At 33.8% G+C, this 16,873-nt stretch overlaps 1 protein-coding gene across 3 annotated transcripts in view; it reads left to right on the forward strand.

Moving 5' to 3' along the window:
- The window catches only part of LOC114328498 (scoloptoxin SSD14-like), a 41,371-nt gene extending 31,551 nt beyond the window's left edge, over positions 1-9,820 (forward strand). For all 3 annotated transcript variants that reach the window (XM_028277369.2, XM_028277373.2, XM_028277377.2), the window contains exons 5-10: positions 2,594-2,794; positions 3,359-3,593; positions 5,457-5,647; positions 7,068-7,308; positions 9,270-9,386; positions 9,594-9,820. In XM_028277369.2, coding sequence (XP_028133170.1) covers positions 2,594-2,794; positions 3,359-3,593; positions 5,457-5,647; positions 7,068-7,308; positions 9,270-9,386; positions 9,594-9,755 — 1,147 coding nt within the window. In that variant the 3' untranslated portion in view covers positions 9,756-9,820. The remainder of the gene's footprint in view (positions 1-2,593; positions 2,795-3,358; positions 3,594-5,456; positions 5,648-7,067; positions 7,309-9,269; positions 9,387-9,593) is intronic.
- The last annotated feature ends 7,053 nt before the right edge of the window (positions 9,821-16,873 follow it).

A 16,873-nucleotide genomic window follows, 5' to 3' on the forward strand; every position in this document is an offset into this window, starting at 1 on the left:
GCTAGCATCCAGTTTATCTAACACTGATGATGATTTTTTATAAAAATCGAAAACGTTTTGTTGTGATGTAGCCCTTTAAAGGGATTTTAATAAAATTTTATGCCTTTTACAAAGGAATTTTTCCAATTTTTTTTCTCTTTTCTGACAGCAGTAAATGTATTTTAAGTTAAATAAATTACATATTATATTCTCTTTTTTGCGGCAATTACTTTAATTCAAAAATTATTTTTTGGCCACCCGTCATAATTAATGAAGTTAATGTTTATATTAGTGAACAGATAATTAAAACCTTTTAAATGAGCTACCACACGACCCCTGTTCCCATTAAAATAAATTTATCGATGACATCATCACGCCAAAATCGATGACGTCACTATTATGGATATACGTCAAAAAATCATAATTTAAAAATAAAAATCGACCTGTCAGGGCTTTAACTCTGAAAATAATTAAGTCATGAGATAATAGACCGTTTCCACACTTTATGAATGCACTGTATAAAAAAGTTATGAAAACCCTAGTCGAAAACGAACATTAACCATTGCAGTTAAAACAGATTTCAAGCTGGAAGATCTTGCATTGACCATATACATAAACTTTAATCCAACTAAAGAAAAAAAAATGGTTAGGTATATACCAAGTAATTTACTATTTGTGGACTTAACGAAAGTTTATGATACAATACATCTATGTAGACAATGACAAGTATTGCGCTCATATATTATTATTACACCTGTGAAATCAATCGATTATTCAGTTCTCAGATAACTTTACATAGTCCAGGGCGCATATGTTTTGAGATGGACGTTGAGAGGTGACTCATATTTTTTTGCAGAAATTGCTTGAAATTAACTCATATAATAATAATTGAGTTATCCTCCCACTTAAAAAGGTCCGGAACATTGTTTAAATAATCAAAATATCAAAAATGAAGGAAAAATTCGATTTTTTTCTTCGTTTTTTGATTATAACTTTAAAAATATTCACTTTCTAGAAAAGTTGCTTTGACATACAAGTTTCGTAATTAAATTTCCTACAGTACAGGATCGGTTAAAATTTTAAAAATTGTCACCCTTGTTGCAAAATAGCAATAATTGCGAAAAAAACATAAAAAACAAGTATTCGCATTTTACGTTTTTCAACCATTTCTGATACACTTAGGACCTTCATATTTTACCCCGAAAAACTTTATGACATAATAAAAGAATACTGTAAATTCCATTAAGATCGGTTCAATAGATTTTGCAAAATAAATTTTGAAATCCAGCTTTCGCAAAAAAATTCATATTTTCAAAATGTTGCAGGACTGAAAATAAAGTAGATAGCAAGTTGAATTTTTTTTTTTTATATATAGAAGAATAAATACCTTTCACTTGCAATTTGCAAAATTAAAATCGGTTAACTACCACGGCGTCAGGAATTTTTTTAAATAAACATTAATTTTTGGTGCTACGCGCAGGACAGCGGTGTTCGATTGACACAAGTTGATTTCCACCAAAATTTCTTCCAATCTTTATCTAATATTATTTTCTTACTCTATACTTTGTAGTATTTTAATATTTTAATTCCACAAAAATAAAACTAATTTAATTATTGTTTATGAAAGATTGTTTAAACAATTGCATATGTTCAAAAATAATAAATTTTTATTCTATAATTCAAAATATATGAACAAAGAAAGTTTTTGCTAAGAAAAGTGTAATTTCAAAGGACAGAGTATGTGTTTTTATTTTGCAATAGACAAATTTATTTATTTATATCGAAATGTACTAAAAATTAAAATTTATCAAATCATTATCAAAGGTCATTGGAATGCCCAATCAGAGCAAACGTATCGGCTGTCCTGCGCGTAGCACCAAAAATTAATGTTTACACAAAAAAAATCCTGACACCGTGGTAGTTAACCGATTTTAATTTTGCAAACTGCTAATGAAAGGTACAGCATTCTTCCATATGTAAAAAAATCAACTTGCTGTCTGCTTTATTTTCAGTCCTGAAACATTTAAAAAAAATGAATTTTTTGCGAAAGCTGGATTGCAAAATTTCTTTTGCAAAATCAATTAAACCGATCTGAATGAAATTCACAGTATTATTTTATTATATCATAAATTTTTTCTAGTTGAAATATGAAGGTCCCAAATTTAGCACAAATGACTGAAAAGCGTAAAATGCGAATACTTGTTTTTTTGTGTTTTTTTTGCAATTATTGCCATTTTGCAACAAAATTGACAATTTTTAAAATTTTTAAGTAATATTATGTTGTAGGAAATTTAATTGCGCAACTTTTATGTCAGTGTAATTTTTTTCGAAAATGAATAGTTTTAAAGTTATAATAAAAAAACGAGAAAAAAGAGAAAAATCGAATTTTTCCTTCATTTTTTGACATTTGGATTATTTAAATAGTGTTCTGGACCTTTTTGAGTGGGAGGATAACTTAAATATTATTATTTGATTTATTTTCAAGCAATTTCTGCAAAAAAATTTGAGTCACCTCTCAACGTCCAAATGTACTAATATTTTTACAGATGCGCCCTGGTCTAACATTCGACATTCCTTATCTTATTGATTTTAAAAAATTTTATCCCATTTTCAGAGAAATTTTTATTAATCCAGCTACAAACCAAGTTTACAAGAAAGGAGAAACATATAAAAGAGTGAAATTGGCTCAAACATTGAGAGTAATTGCAAGAGAAGGTGGAAATGCCCTGCATAATGGATCTCTTACTAAGAAATTTGTCGCAGATATCAAAGCTAATGGTGGCATTATTACCGCAAAAGATTTAGCTGATTTCAAGTAAGTTATTTAAATGAATACAATTATTATTTTTTAACATACTCCTTGTTCAAATATTGTAATAGCACTTACCACAGAAAGTTGGTTGGAAGTGTAAGTACATCTTATCTTAATTGTAAAAGAGAAAAATGAGTTTTGGAAGGAAAAAATAGTAATAAATTGTATCGGCCTGCGCTGAATGCTTAATTGTGGAATTTTTTGATTATTTAAAAGTAAAAAGACTGCGTATTTAGGGCACATATTACGACAAAAACGATACACTTTTCGGTAACTAGTATGTACTACAAGCAAATATAGACGGTAAGAAGGGTTTAGGACGTAAAGATGTGTCTCTCATCAGAAATATCTTATCTGACATGACAATTTAACAATGTCAATGTATGACTGACGCCTACTCAAAAATGCACGGCACCTTAAAATCAAGACTTTCAAGTGAGCCTACATTTCAAGGTTAGCTCGAGATATTCAGCCTTACCTCAGGCCGCCTAAACCAGCAATCTTCTGCTTATTGAACATGCGCATTTCAGTTTACCTTTATTATACATTTTTATTATTTATTTTTAGAGTGGAATTCCTTACGCCAGTTAATACAACAATCAGCGGAAAACAAATATATTCTGTTCCCTTACCTGGTGCAGGTATCATAATGACATATATTTTAAATATACTCGAAAACTATTTACCTCGCAATGATCATCTTTCAGTGAAAACTTACCAAAGAATAGTCGAAGCCCTGAAGTACGGTTATGCTATGAGAAGCAGCCTCGGAGACCAAGATTTTGTTCCTGGACTGGATGATGTAAGTATATTTTGTTTCTGCCCTAAATATTGTATGTTATCTATTAAATTGTAGAATGAAAATTTTCAATTGTTAATCACCGTCATCATTTTGGCTTTACAACCCTACAAGGATCTTGCCTTCTCAATAATTTCTCTTCAGTCCTCTTTATGGTGGTACCGGGGTTGCAACCCCCGATGATGGGGTTGATTAAGTTGAAACACTAATTACCGGAATATATTTATTTAAGTCACCATGTACGACAGTAAATAGTTGGTGTAAGGGATGGAAACGTCTATACTCTAACCACGTCGGTTTTTGAATAATGAATAATCTCTTTCTTTACTTTCTACGTATCTATACGAAATAAATCCCAATTGTTTGTTATGATTGACCATACTTGAATATGACCGTGAATTACTAATAGCAGTATAATTGCTGACTTCGGTGTTTTCAAAACGCGTGGCCTAGATTACAAAACCAATGTCACTCATTTACGAAATCCAAACAATGCATGTAAATAATATTTGCTTAAGACTTTTAAAAATTAAATCGATATCGATTAACTCTTATTTTTTGGATGCTAATATAAATCCTTTACATCTTCTTCTATATTAAGTATACCCGGTTAAAGTATTCCTTCCATTGATTCAATACATCTTTCCTTGTTTTAATACGTCAGACTTCTGCCACTGCCATACGAGTACGTGCTTACTGGAGGTCACCAAAAGCAGACCCCATTTAAGTCAAAACATTGAGAGAAGAAATATTCAAAAAAGCATAAGAAGATGAAGTAGCAGGCATAAAAATAAATGGCCTACCCATATGTGAAATTAGATACGCCGATGACACCATATTAATAGCAGAAACTATTACAGATCTACAAAGAATTTTAGATAAAGTTGTTGCAACGAGTGAAGAATTTGGTCTGTCACTAAACATAAAGAAAACGAAATTCATGGTTATATCAAAGAAAAATACTAGAAACATCAATCTACACGTAAATAATAAAACGATAGAACGAGTTCAGAATTATAACTATTTAGGAACAAATATTAGTGAAACAAACGATTATACCAAAGAAATCCGAATTAGAATAGAAAAGGCTAGAAGTGCATTCACTAATATAAAACAAATATTATGTAGTAGAGACCTTAGCCTAAATATTAGAAAGCGAGTACTAAAATTTTATGTATTTTCTGTTCTTTTGTATGATGTGGAGACATGGACTCTCAATAAACAATGCCTCAATAGATTGAAAGCATTTGAGATGTGGACGTATCGAAGAATGCTGAAAATCTCCTGTACAGACAGAATATCCAATGAGGAAGTACTAAGGAGAATACAGAACAGCAGGGAATGCTGGATTCCATCAAAATAAGAAAACTTCAATACTTGAAAACTTCAATGATGATTGCCAACCTTCGTCGCGGAGATAACACGTAAAGAGGAAGAGAATTGAGGGAAGCAACACGCATATAACCCTTTTATTTTCAATACTGTTACATATCTGGTTTCTTTATACTTAAAAAACGTCTAAATTCAAAAATACCAAGCGAATTCATTTGCAACCCCCGTCAACCTTACTTTAAACTTCTTATTAGTAAACAATCACCCCTATTACATTCTTGCATTCATCATCAAACCAATGATTTTTACGGACATATCTAAGTTTCTATTCCTATTTCATCTACATTCATTTACATTTTGATTCCTTAGCCTGTTGGTAATGTTTTCCGAATACCGTTCTACAACTGTTGCATCTCTCAGATTTTGCACATTCGATTTCTTTCTAGCTATTTTACAATCTGAATTATTAATTTTTAATTCCTTACCATTATATCAATTGCAGAATATTTAATGTATATTATTTTAAATTTCTAGTTGATTACCAAGCTCTCTTCCAAACGTTATGCTGCAGATACAAGAAAGAAAATCACTGATTTAAAAACATTCAATGAGGCCACACACTATGGTGCTACATTCCAATCTATTCAAGATCATGGTACAGCTAACCTCTGTGTCTGGGGTCCAAATGGTGACGGAATATCTCTTACAAGCAGTATTAATTATATGTAAGTCCAATTACACTCAGTAGAATACTCAAATATGCACTCAGTAGGATATTCAGAAGCACAAATATATCTAAAGTAGGGGTCGACAAGACAAGAATTCTTGTCTTGACATCAACTTCTTGCCTTGTCTTGAAAAAAAATCAAGAAATTTAAAAAATCTTGTCTTGACGTTTTCTTGACATCTTATATTTTGTCTTGACTCAAGAAATTTCAAGATCTTGAAATTTCTTGATTACCCGGTTCGGTGATTCCCCTGCAGCAAAGCATGGTTGTGATCAGTAAATTTTGTCAGTATCTGAGTAACTTTCAAACACTTTCTTCAATTCTCGAAGGGAATAAATATTGCACACTCCCATTGGCGGTAATTGGAGTAAATTTACTTTTAGACAAACTAGACATAATGTGGGCTCATGAACTTAGTAATAAAATTGATAAAGACGCTACCGATGAGCAATTAATCTACTGCATTCAAGCTGTTAGAGATAAAATACTACTGAAACACTAAACACTACAACAAAACTAATTGGATACACTGCAAAGTCCTTATTTTGAATTCTCGGTATAAAGTAGAGGCATTTTCCTCTTCATCTTGAGAAAAGATTCTATAATCAAAGGTAGTACAAAAATTTGAACAAACATTTAAAGCTAACTACTTTAATAAATCCCAGAATGATCTACAGAATCCAAAACCAGAGCCAGTACTTAGTCTGAAAAAAAAGAAGATAACGAATTTGATTTAGATCATCCTTACCTATTTAAGAAAGCTGATAATGATAACTTACAATCTTGGAAGTATAAAATTGAAAAATACTTAAATAAGCCTAGGTCAGAAGATTCTGAGGATATACTTAATTGGTGGAGAAGACATGAGAAAAATTCAACCCTTCATTATCGAAAATGGCCAAGGATTTTCTCGGAACGCCAGCAACATCTGCACCAGCGGAAAAGCTATTTTCAAGAGCAACTTCAATAACAAAGTCAAGAATTCGACTAGGCGTTGACTCCATAAGAAGTGTTATCTGCCTTATTTCATGGCTTTTCCATTCTGATTTAAAAATGTGCTAAATTTGTTATTAGTTTAAAATAAAATTTAGTTTTTTAGTAATAGTCAAGATATATCAAGATTTCTTGTTTTATTATCTAGTCTTTTTGTCTAGGAAAAATGCCGAAAGACAGTTTCGAGTACACAAAAATCAGAGTAAAGAAAAACCAGGGTAAAAGACAGTTTTTGTTTCTATTTGATTCAGAGTTGGACCACCATTTCCAGATAAATATTTCTGCATCTCATGCTTCATCGGTGGAGCTATGCAGTCACAACTCTGAATCAAAAATCAACAAGCCTTTTAAGATATTTTGTCTTGATTGTCCTAGTTTTCTTTGCACGCAGAAAACAAACCTTTTAAGTTTATTGTTTTTCCAGCTTGGGAGCAGGATTCGTATCGGAAAGCACTGGCATCATACTCAATGATTCTATGGATGATTTCTCGACACCGGGATTAGTCAATGAATACGGTTATCCTCCATCTCCATCAAATTTCATTCGTCCGGGAAAACGACCACAGTCCTCAATGTGTCCGACAATCATATTGGATGGAAGAAACGACCTTTTCATGGTTGTTGGTGGTGCGGGAGGAAGTAAAATTACTTCAAGTGTAATGCAGGTGAGTGTTCGATTTTTATTATTAAAGAGATTTTATGACGTATGCAGATTAATGTTTCTTTTGAGGTGACGAATTTACACCAGACTCAGTAAAACATAGGTTTAATTTAAATAAAAATATATTCTTATAAATCAATAAAATAAAAACAAAAAAAAAATATTTAGTTCCCGGCGAGCTTCCCGGCGGAGTTCGGCTTTCTCGAACCTCCGCGGAGGTTCGAGAAAGCCGAGACCCACGGTTGTTTATCTGTAAACACGGTCAATACGGGACAGGCCACTCAATACGCGGCCGGTAGGGAACGGCCAGCGATTAATCAGAACTTAATCGCTGGACGGTTTTTAGATAGTCGAGTCCCCAGATCAGTTCTCCTCTGAACTGTCTTTCTATTCCTTCCATCTCCTAGCCTTATATTAGAAAGTACAACGTTGGCAGACGACATCGACGAACTGTTCGATGATGAAAGAGGGGACCTGGAACACATAAAACTTACGTTAGAAGGAATCGGAATAGATATTATAAAAGAAGAAATATAACACGCATTGAAAATAGTGAAGAGTGGGGAAAGCCTTCAATGGAAATACTAAAAATTATAAATGAGAAGCACATTAATGCTTTAGTTACTAAGACTTTTGAACCAAAATAGATCAAGCGCATTACCCAAAGACTGGTTAATATTGATCTTTAATTGTCTCTCCAAAACGAAAACCGCAAGAGAATGCAGCGATTACTGCAACATTAGTTAGATGTTTCATGTGCTAAAGCTACTACTAAAAGTTATCCATAACCGAATATATCATAAACTGGACATATACATTATTGACATACAATTTAAACTTTTGAAAGGTCTAAGAAGGAGTAAAGCTCTTTTTTCACTTTATACTGATACAAAGATGCCAGGACGTCAGTCAAAACTGCCAAGAGAAATATATGCGTGTTTTATTGACTATTCAAAAGTTTTTGATAAAGTACAATTTAATAATAAACAATAATTGATTGAACAATATCCTGAAATCAAAGAAGATACACTATTAGAGGTCATTATATCAGGATGATATCGAATTTTTACTATAAGTAGCGAAAAAAACTATCTGTTAACTAACAGCTATCAAAGGAAATTAAAATTAGACATGGGGTGAGACACGGATGCGTATTGTCTCCAATTATTTTTAACGCTTGTTGGTGAAACAGCTGGAACAAATGTCAACGGAGTTCCCATTAACAACATTAGATATGTGGATTGGAATAATGATTAACTCTGTGTACCGTAGGGCGCACAAGGTCAAAGTCGGAATCAAGAAAACTGGAAGCGAATTCGACCGACCGTTCAACGTGTCACCAAAACATCACTTGGTTGCTATGGCAACTCTATGGCAACCCTCTTTTTATCCAAACAAGTGGTATCTTTTCATAGACATGAAGAAGAAGCCACAGCCAACCGTGAAAATTTTAATGTAGTTTTGGAAGTCCTGCAGATATTCAGGAAAGTTACAAAAAATAGCGCTTGTGTTTACTGATAATTCAAAAACCAACTAGAATGAGATATGTAATATATTGGATTCACCAACACATTACGTCACAATGAAATAGACGAATTCAATTTTTTTTCCTTCAAGTGGATGATCTTATACTGATATTGCTCAGAAATCCCAAAGTAGCATTGTTACTATAGTCCGTCCGCTATAACTTTTCCCATGCGGTACGATTCATTTTCAATCAAATTAAGTCAAAACATAAATTGAAACGAACGTCGCGTCGATGTGTATATATATATTTTGTATACTGTATACTGTATACTACTTACTACACACATCGGCGTACGTTTCACTTTCTGTTTTGACTTAATTTGATTGAAAATGAATCGTACCGCATGGGAAAAGTTATAGCGGACGGACCATAGATATCTATATTAATTCCATTTTAAAATTAGCAGACCAATATTCTACTGTTTTTCTGTTTTTTAGGTTATACTTAATCGTTTATACTTTAACATGGATGTGGAAAGTGCATCCGGTCTACAAAGAGTACATCACCAACTTTTCCCAATGACATTAGATATGGAGGACGAATGGATATATGAGGTAATATTAGAAATATACTTACATCACCAATCAAAAACCTAGTATTCTATATTTGTTCATTCCTCATTTAATTTTGCTTTTATCTCTGTTTTTTTTTAAATTTTACTATCAACCCGACGTTTTCTTTGATATTTTTCTTGATTTTCGTTGAATTGTTATTATAAATAATTATAATCAGACGCCTAATTCATGTTTATTTGGTTCCAGAATCCAGAAATTGTAAAAGGTCTTCAAAGTAAAGGTCACAATATTACTTTCTCTTATCCAGACGGGTTTGTAGCAGTAACTGCGATATCATTAGATAAGGATAGCAGACACCTCGTTGGGGTCCATGACAAAAGAAGACGTGGTTCAGTTGCCTATATGTAGGTAGAATATGAATAATTAAAATAAAACTGTAAATATAAAATTAAAAAGTAATTTTTATTAATTAATATGTACTCGTACTCCATAAACACCTCCACACATATAAACGAAGCATTAAACCTAGGAATTTTGTGCAGTAAGATGAATCGTCATGCAACTTTTTGCATTCGATTAGAGAGAGAGTGTCAGGCAACTTTGTAAACTAAATTGATCTAGGGCAAAAATTTTTGTGCATAAGAAAATGCATTTTAAAAGTGCATCTCGAAGAGGTGAAAATGAAAAATTTAGAACTCAGGCAATATTGATGAAAAAGAGTTGAATTTTTATAATCGGGGGTTTTGGGGATCGCTGAGCACGAATTTCATATCGGCGATGGTCTCCAAGGTACCTGGTGCCCACGGTAGAACTCGTCGCCTAGAGTTTTACGTTATAATCATTAAAAATCAGTCAATATCCATTAAACGGGGGTTTTTGGGGTCGCCGGCCACGAATTTAGTGTTGGCGATGGTCTCCAAGATACCTGGTGCCCAGGGTGGAACTCGTCGCCTGGAGTTTTATGTTATAATCATTCAAAATCAGTCAATAACCATTACTCTGAGGGTATTGGGGGTCGCTGAACAAGAGTTTCATGTAGTCGATGGCCTTCTAGATACCTGGTGCCCAGGGTGGAGCTCGTCGTTTGGAGTATTATGTTATAATTATTCCAAATCATTTAAAACCATTACGCGGGGGGTTTTGGGCAATTTGTGTACTTGGTGCCCAGGGTGGAACTCGTCGCCTGGAGTTTTATGTTATAAATATTCAAAATCAGTCAATAACCATTACTCTGAGGATTTTGGGGGTCGCTGAATATGAATTTCATGACGGTGATGGTCTCCAAAGTACCTGGTGCTCAGGGTGGAACTCGTCGCCTGGAGTTTTATGGTATAATTATACAAAATCAGTCAATAACCATTACTATGGAGGTTTTAGGGGTCGCTGGGCACCAATTTCATGTTGGCGATGGTCTTTAAAGTAGGTATAAAATAATCTAAAAAATACGTGTTAAATTAAATGTTAGTGCACGTATTCACAATCAATTTATTTGTATAATATAATGAAAAAATTGATAAAAAAGTAAAATAAAATAAAAAAATATATTTACTTACTTGAAGTTACACAAATTTCTCTCTTCCGCAATTTCGAAAACCAAAATTATAAAACAGCGCAGCTATAGACGGTAGATAATGAGAATTCCTTTAATACCAATCTTAAACGGCTTGATATTATAATATTATTATTTATTCTGTAATTAACAAAACTAATAAGTATAAAATATATGACTTTTTCAAAACACCAACATTAAAAACTTACTTTGCTTTTAATACGGTATCACTTTTTAGATGTTTTTTTTATAATTAATTAAAATTTTTTAAAAGAACAGAACTACATAAAAGTGTAGCTTGGAGGTATTCACATATATACTATGCTTTGTTTTTAAACCAGGAGCAGTAAAATAAAAAGACAGATTCACACCCAAGAAAGTCAATAGAAAAATCACCATATACATCTTCTTTTTTGGTTCTAATACGTCGCTAAATAGTTCTAAAAACCACTGTTTTTTTATATAAAAGCAGACTAGAAATCTAAAAATTAAAATTATACCGCAGAAAACACAAAAAATTACCCTTAAAATGAAAATTATGTCAAAATTTCATAAATGTAATTAGTGTCAAAATTTAACGACAACTGCTTTAAAAGCGACAAAATTTTAAAATAATTTTTAAATAGGTAATTTTTTAGGATATAATATAAAAGTGTTTTAAGAAAAATTACTAATGAAAAATATATTTAGCGACCCCCAAAACACCGAAGTAATGGATATTGACTGATTTTGAATGAATATAACATAAGACTGCAGGCTACGAGTTCCACCCTAGGCATCAGGTACTTTGGAGACCATCGCCGACATGAAATTCGTACTCAGAGACCCCAAAAACCCCCGAGTAATAGTTATTGACTGGTTTTGAATGGTTACAACATAATACTCCAGGCGACGAGTTTCACCCTGGGCACCAGGTAACTTAGAGACCATCGACAGCATAAAATTCGTACTAAGCGACCCCCAAAACCCCCAGATTAATGGTTTTTCACTGATTTTGAATAATTATGACATAAAACTCCAGGCGACGAGTATGACGAGTAAAAAACGCTAGGCAACTAGTTCCAACCCTTGGCACCATGTAACTTGGGCACCATCGCCGACATGAAATTCGTATTCAGGGACCCTCAAAACCACCAGGGTAATAGTTTTTGACTAATCTTGAATAATTATAACTAAAAACTTTTGTCGACGAGTTCCACTTTAGGCACCAGGTATCTTGGAGACCATCGCCGACATTAAATTCGTGACCAGCGACCCCAAAAACCGCCGTAAAATGGATATTGACTGATTTTTAATTATTATAACATAAAACTCCAGGCGACGAGTTTCACACTAGGCACCAGGTACCTTGGAGACCATCGCCGACATGAAATTTGTATTTAGCGACCCCCAAAACCCACGGGGTAATAGTTTTTGGCTAATTTTGCATAATTATAACTAAAAACTCTAGGCGACGAGTTCCACCCTGGGCACCAGGTATCTTGGATGTCATCGCCAACATTAAATTCGTGGCCGGCAACTCCAAAAAACCACCCGACTAATGGATATTGACTGATTTTTAACGATTATAACATAAAACTCTAGGCGACGAGCTCCACCGTGGGCACCAGGTACCTTGGAGACCATCACCGATATGAAATTCGTACTCAGCGATCCCCAAGACTCGCGAGTATAAAAATTCATTGTGCACCTTTAAAATGCATTTTCTTATGCACACAAATTTTTGCCCTAGATGAATTTAGTTCACAAAGTTGCCTGACACTCTCTCTAATCGAATGCAAAAAGTTCCATGACGATTCATCTTACTGCACAAAATTCCTAGGTTTTGGGCATTTTAGTGCTTCGTTGCTTCGTCTATAAAGAAAATGGTGCATAGCACATGAATACTATCAGGTGGGCACCGTAGCTCTTACCGGAAAATTTGCTAAAAAACTAGAACCAGCACTAAAAAACGACGTAAAGGGCAACAGCACGAAACATGCAAGAGTTAAATGTGCCAAAAAAATTAATCAGATAAGTAAAGCTATGTCTAACCAATACCAAAGCAAAAGCAAGAATCCAACATCAACTGTCCGATGATGTTAACGAAGGTCTAACACAAGGAAATGCGCTATCCACAACACTTTTAACTTTGCGTTAGAAAAAGTTATCAGGAAAACTCCTATAGATAGAGAATATACAATATTTACAAAGATCGACCAAGTGGTAGCTTACCAAGATGATATAGACAGCTGGACATTAAAAGACCTAGAGAATATTTGTACATAATATGTACAAATCATAATATGACAAAGGGAATAAAAATCGATGGAGAATACCTAAACAACTTACGCTTCGCCGATGATATAGTAATAGTAGCTGAGGATCTAGGTATGGCAAGAGAGATGGTACAAGAACTCGTTGTGGCTACAGAAAATGTAGGTTTAAATATAAACATCTCGAAAACAAAAATAATGACAAATTTGGTACCCAACCAGAACATCAGTATTGTTGGGAAGGAAATAGAACTCGTAGATAGATATAAATACCTGGGACATGAAATTAGGATTGGCAGAGGTAACCAGACTCATGAACTGAAGAGAAGAATAGGTCTTGGGTGGGCAGCATTTGGAAAACTGAGAGAAACTTTTAAAAGTGAGTTGTCCACATGCCTAAAGTGAAAGGTATTAGATCAGTGCGTCCTCCCAGTCTTGACGTACGGATCAGAAACACTTACCTTAACTAAAGCCTCGGCTACCAAACTAAGAGTCACGCAGAGAAGAATGAAGCGGTCAATGTTAGGAATAACTCTGCGAGACAAAATCAGAAACGAAGAAATCAGGAGAAGAACAAAGGTGACTGACGTCATCGAGAGGATAGCCAGGTTGAAGTGGAGATGGGCAGGACACATAGCCAGAATGACAGATGGGCGATGGACGAAGAGGTTATTGGAATGGAGGCCAAGAGAAGACAAGAGAAGCGTCGGTCGTCCGCCTACAAGATGGACTGACGACTTAAGAAAGATAAATAAAAACTGGATGAGAGCGGCGCAGGATAGATGGGGTTGGAAACGAGGGGAGGAGGCCTGTTCAGCAGTGGACTTTTGAGGATGGATGATGATGTACAAATCTTATTTTATTTTATTTTTTTTTATATTTATTTTAATCAAAATATTATTTTAAAAAAGTAGCACAAACTATGGCCTAGAAGTTAATGTCTCAAAGACAAAGTACATGAAAACAACCCAGGAAAAAGTACAAACTGAAAAAGTAGACAATCTTAAATATTTAGGATTAACAGCTAGAGAAGGGAATAAAAACGGTATGAGGCAATAGCGAGTACTTCACTTGGAAACAAATGCTTCTACAGCCTATAGAATATTATAAAGTTAAAATTAGTATTTATTATGTAAGTCCAAAATAAAAATATACACAACTTTTATGAGACCCGTAGTAACATATGCATCAGAAACTTGTTTTTTTACTAGTGAACAAGAGGAACAATTTCTTGAGATGAGAAAGATTAAGGGAAATATATTGACTTATACAGAAGAATGGGGAATGTCATGTATGAATGAACCATGAAATATATAGTATAGATATTTCACTTTAATAGACCCACTTTCACAAAAGACATACGAAGTAAACGACTGATTTAGTTGAGACACGTAAAAAGGATGGATGATAAGAGAAATACAAAAACAGTATTTAGAAAAAGAATTAAACGGGAAGAGACTGAGAGGTAGGCCCAGAAAAATATGGATTGATAGTATTATTGAGGATTAAAAAAAAACTAGGAATACGTAATGGGACAAACAAGTAATAGAAAGAAAACATGATCAACAGCAAAGTATACATGACACTGAAATGATCGCCTCAAATAATACAAACTAGGAACTAACTATTTTCGATATAAAACATTGGACTCAAACAATTGTCAAATAACTGTCAAAGTGTTGACACGCATTTTGAAGCTCTATACATTTTACAGTTTATTTTATTTGGTTTTAAAGCAATTGCCGTGAAATTTTAGTAAGAATTACTAAGAATAATCAAAGAAACAAAAATACAATACTTTGGCCATGTGTTGAAAGGTGAAAGATATGAACTATTTCAAATCATATTGGAAGGTAAAGTACAGGGCAAAAGATTAGTAGAAAGACGCCAGAACTCGCGGCTGAAAAACCAGAGAAGATGGTTTGACCTCTCATCTGCAGACATTTTTCGTGCAGCAGTTTCCAAATCTATAATTGTCATTTAGATCGCCAACCTAACAAAAAGGGAAGTGAATAAATTGCTGGTGTGGGAACGTAAAATCCTTCAAATGATATATGGCCCTTGCAGAGACAGCGTGACAAACGAATGGAGGCGCAGATACAATAACGAGCTAGAGTCTCTATTCGGAAAAGAAAATCTAGTCAGATATACAAAGGCCAATAGAATCAGATGGGCAGGGCATGTGATACGCAGTAACGACAATCACCCCATAAACAATGTGTTCTGGGAAAGGCTAGATGAAAGAAGGTCTGTAGGACGGCCTAGAAAAAGGTGGAAAGATGCAGTCAAAGAAGATCTAGAGAAAATGGGAGTGCGACAATGGGAATTAGTGGCACAGGACCGACAAACATGGAAGACAAAAGTAAACGCGGCAAAGACTCGCAAAGAGTTGTAGCGCCATTGATGATGATGATCGCCAACCTACGAAAGGAGATGGCGCAATAAGAACAAGAAGAATATGTAACTGTTTTTTTAACTGCAGTGTTAAAAAACATCGCATAGTGCTTATAAATTTGTTATTGTTCGCTATGAGGGATGTAGACTGGAGAACAATTTTAATGGCCTCTAAAAATATTATTATGTCATCTGAGATTATGGACTCAACTATGGAAGAAGAAGTGGCACCCAACAGAGGATTTAATATAAATTCAGCTAAGTATAATCTTGAAAATATTTTTGTGTATATTGAAACAATCACTAGCAACGATCTTGGTTGTTTACATTCGATTACAATAGGTCAATTTGGCACAAGAAACTAGTAATTGCTAATATCTTTGTACTCTTATATCAAAATTAGATTAGAGTGGTGGATAATTCATAATAAATTAGCCCATCTACAGACCCAACCCCTTAATAAAAGGGTTGGTTCTCTAGATAATCATAGTAGACATCAACAATAATTATCCCACATTACCTTTCTGCGCTTTTCATAGACGTAGAAAGTGCTTATGATATTGTATGTCTGCCTATTTTAAAAGAGAAGCTATTGAAATTATTTCAAATTCCAAATTAGGTAGTCAACTTGATTATTAAAGTCTGTACCAAGAGAGAAAAAATATTTTTAAGACATTTTGGTCTATCATTAAAAATGTAGGTCCAAGAAATAACAATAACGGTCTTCCACAAGGCTCAGTTTTGTGCCCTTTTCTTTTTAACTTGCATGCTGTTGATTTACACCAATTAAGTTTTAATCATATTCCATTTCAAATAGTAAAATATGCAGGTGGTCTTTGCATAATATTGAAAATATGAAATTTGATACCATGGCTTCTCTTAAAGATATCTTTGCTATTGTTCATGAACGGTTAACATCAAATGGTCTTCAGATTTCCCATTCTAAACCTCTGAAGCCGCTTTATTTTCTATCTTGTCGTTAGACTAGAACTTAGAGTAAGATCTTTGAGATGCTACGTGTTTTTAATACTGCAATATGGACTTGAAAGCTGGACATTGAAGCAAGAACACATAAATAAGCTACAGTCATTTGAAATGTGGTGTTACAGAAGGATGCTTAGATTGGCATGGACACAGAAGAAACCGAACACGGTAATATTACGAGAAATGGAAAAAGAATACGAAATAATGAACACAATAAAAAAATAAGAAAGTTACAATATCTGGGACACGCAATGAGGGAACAGCGATGTAAAATGCTAAGACTGATAATACCGGGAAAGATAAGAGGGGGAAGGCGTATAGGAAGAATGAGAGTATCATGGTTG

This window comes from Diabrotica virgifera, chromosome 3 (assembly GCF_917563875.1).
Source record: "Diabrotica virgifera virgifera chromosome 3, PGI_DIABVI_V3a".
Taxonomy (NCBI): Eukaryota; Metazoa; Arthropoda; class Insecta; order Coleoptera; family Chrysomelidae; genus Diabrotica; species Diabrotica virgifera.